Source organism: Benincasa hispida, chromosome 7 (assembly GCF_027475165.1).
Source record: "Benincasa hispida cultivar pf3 chromosome 7, pf3_genome.v1.1, whole genome shotgun sequence".
Classification (NCBI taxonomy): Eukaryota; Viridiplantae; Streptophyta; class Magnoliopsida; order Cucurbitales; family Cucurbitaceae; genus Benincasa; species Benincasa hispida.
This window is the reverse complement of record NC_143484.1, coordinates 11,403,170-11,405,464: the sequence shown is the minus strand read 5'-3', so window position 1 is coordinate 11,405,464 and position 2,295 is coordinate 11,403,170. Positions and strand designations below refer to the sequence as shown.

At 35.8% G+C, this 2,295-nt stretch overlaps 1 protein-coding gene across 1 annotated transcript; it reads left to right on the top strand.

Annotated features, from left to right (window-relative positions):
- Window positions 1-455: 455 nt before the first annotated feature.
- LOC120069284 (lignin-forming anionic peroxidase-like) lies at window positions 456-1,753 on the top strand. The gene is made up of 3 exons (XM_039021003.2): window positions 456-919; window positions 995-1,160; window positions 1,252-1,753. Exons 1-3 carry the CDS (start codon window positions 521-523, stop codon window positions 1,635-1,637), a joined length of 951 nt encoding a protein of 316 aa, XP_038876931.1. The 5' UTR covers window positions 456-520; the 3' UTR covers window positions 1,638-1,753.
- The last annotated feature ends 542 nt before the right edge of the window (window positions 1,754-2,295 follow it).

Here is a 2,295-nt window from a genome sequence, read left to right as displayed (position 1 = left end):
TAGATTGTACCACAAACACAAACTATTATAACCTACTGACTAATATAACTCACAAACTAATAATGATCGTGGACTATAAGAACCTAATCAACCCCTCAAGCACCCTTCAATAATTTTGAAAATTTCTTATTAAAGTAGTGTTGTTTTAAATATCTATATCTCTTGAAAAGAGTACATGGAATAATTTTTAATTAATAAAATTTGAAATTAATATATATTAATGACAAGTTAGGAAAATAGTAATATAAATAAACAGCCCCCAAGTGTGTTGCCCATTTTCTGGCCACTTGATTTGACATTTTCTTTGATTCAAAATTCAAGGGAAACCTTCTTGGCTTTACTTGGTTAACGATGACAGCTATACATGAACGCGTTATGGGCAGAAAACAGTGACTTTCTTTATCCAAACTTTTGCTGTATAAATAAGAGCCTTCCCAACCATTGTTTTTCTCCATCTCATCAATCATCACCCTTTTTCTTACACATAATATTCTTTTCCCAATATCACCATCTTATCAAAATGTCAATGCCTCGATTAATTATCGTTGCGTTCACGTTGTTGCTTTTAGGTTTAGCATGCAATGCCCAACTTTCCTCTTCATTTTACGATCAAACTTGTCCCACGGCACTCACCACTATTAGAACTGTTATTAGGCAAGCAATCTCTCAAGAACGTCGTATGGCTGCATCTCTCATTCGCCTTCATTTCCACGATTGTTTTGTTAAGGGATGTGATGCGTCCATATTGCTTGATGATACTCCCTCTATGGTTGGAGAACAAAATGCAGCACCCAACATAAACTCTGCTAGAGGTTACGGGGTGATACACAAAGCTAAGACTGAAGTTGAGAAGATATGTCCTGGTGTTGTATCTTGTGCAGATGTTCTTGCTGTAGCTGCAAGAGACGCTTCTTTTGCTGTGAGTACATGATTATATATAATAGAATATTATGATATAATTTTTTTAGTACTAAATATTGTTTAAAATAAATAGGTTGGCGGTCCATCTTGGACAGTAAAACTTGGAAGAAGAGATTCTACCACTGCAAGCAAAACTCTAGCAGAGAACGAGCTTCCACATTTCCAAGCAAGTCTTGATAGACTTATTTCCATCTTTGCAAATAAAGGACTTAGTACAAGAGATATGGTTGCACTCTCAGGTAATTAAATCATATCAGTGCTTGGAATTCCGTCATAAAGTATTGTATGTGTCAACTTTTGTTAAGCGTATGCATGTTAATTCTATTGCAGGTTCTCATACTATAGGACAAGCCCAATGCTTTCTTTTCCGTAATAGGATATACAACCAAAGTAATATTGATACAGGATTTGCTAGCACACGCCGTAGAAATTGTCCAACATCCAGTGGAAATGGAAATTTGGCACCACTTGATTTGGTCACACCCAATTCCTTTGACAATAATTACTTCAAAAATCTTGTTCAAAAAAAGGGTTTACTAGAAACAGATCAAGTCCTCTTTAATGGAGGATCAACAGATAATATTGTTACAGAATACAGTAGAGATCCAACTGCATTCAAATCAGACTTTGCGGCTGCAATGATTAAAATGGGAGACATCGAACCTCTCACTGGTTTAGAAGGACAAATAAGAAATATATGTGGCGCTATTAACTAAACTTCTTTTCATCATTGAAAATATCATAGTATAAGAAAAATAATTGTATTAAGTCAGTTTGTTCATTCGTTATGTAATTTAAATTTTAAATAATATAATTCGATATGTAATTTAAATTTTAATTAAGATAATTCGTTATGTAGTTTAAATTTTAATTAAGATAATTCACTATAAGAATTTTAGTAATTCTCGACGACATTAATCTTGACGACCAAAAAAGCGTCGGCAGTTTCGACCTCTCCCGACGGTACAAACAAGGGGTCGGGATAAAAATTTAATCTCGATGGTCCATGAACAGTCCGTCGGGATTTTAAATTTCCCGACGGTCCCCCTAGAAACCATCAAGCTTATTGTACTTTAGCCCGATGGTTCTTTCAGACCGTTGGACGTTTTAATCTCTCCCGACGGTGCACAAACATCGTCAGGCATTCTGGTTTCAACCCGACGGTTACTACTCAACCGTCGGGCGAAGTGTGCAGAACGTAAAAAGAATCCATTGTGATTTGTGAAGCTCACCCGACGGTAAGCGTGAAACTACCAGAATTTCATTATAAAGACCGACGACTCCATGCAACCGTCGGGATTCTAAGTTCTAATATAAATATTAAAAAGTTTTTATGGGAATTGGAGAATCATTGGCCGATAGTGAGACAAGAAC

Bases quoted from the DNA above. Each gene is read 5' to 3' on its own strand.
- LOC120069284 (XM_039021003.2), top strand. From the start codon at position 521: ATGTCAATGCCTCGATTAATTATCGTTGCGTTCACGTTGTTGCTTTTA. The intron at 920-994 runs GTGAGTACATGA...TAAAATAAATAG, and splicing joins CAAGAGACGCTTCTTTTGCT to GTTGGCGGTCCATCTTGGAC. The intron at 1,161-1,251 runs GTAATTAAATCA...ATTCTATTGCAG, and splicing joins AGATATGGTTGCACTCTCAG to GTTCTCATACTATAGGACAA.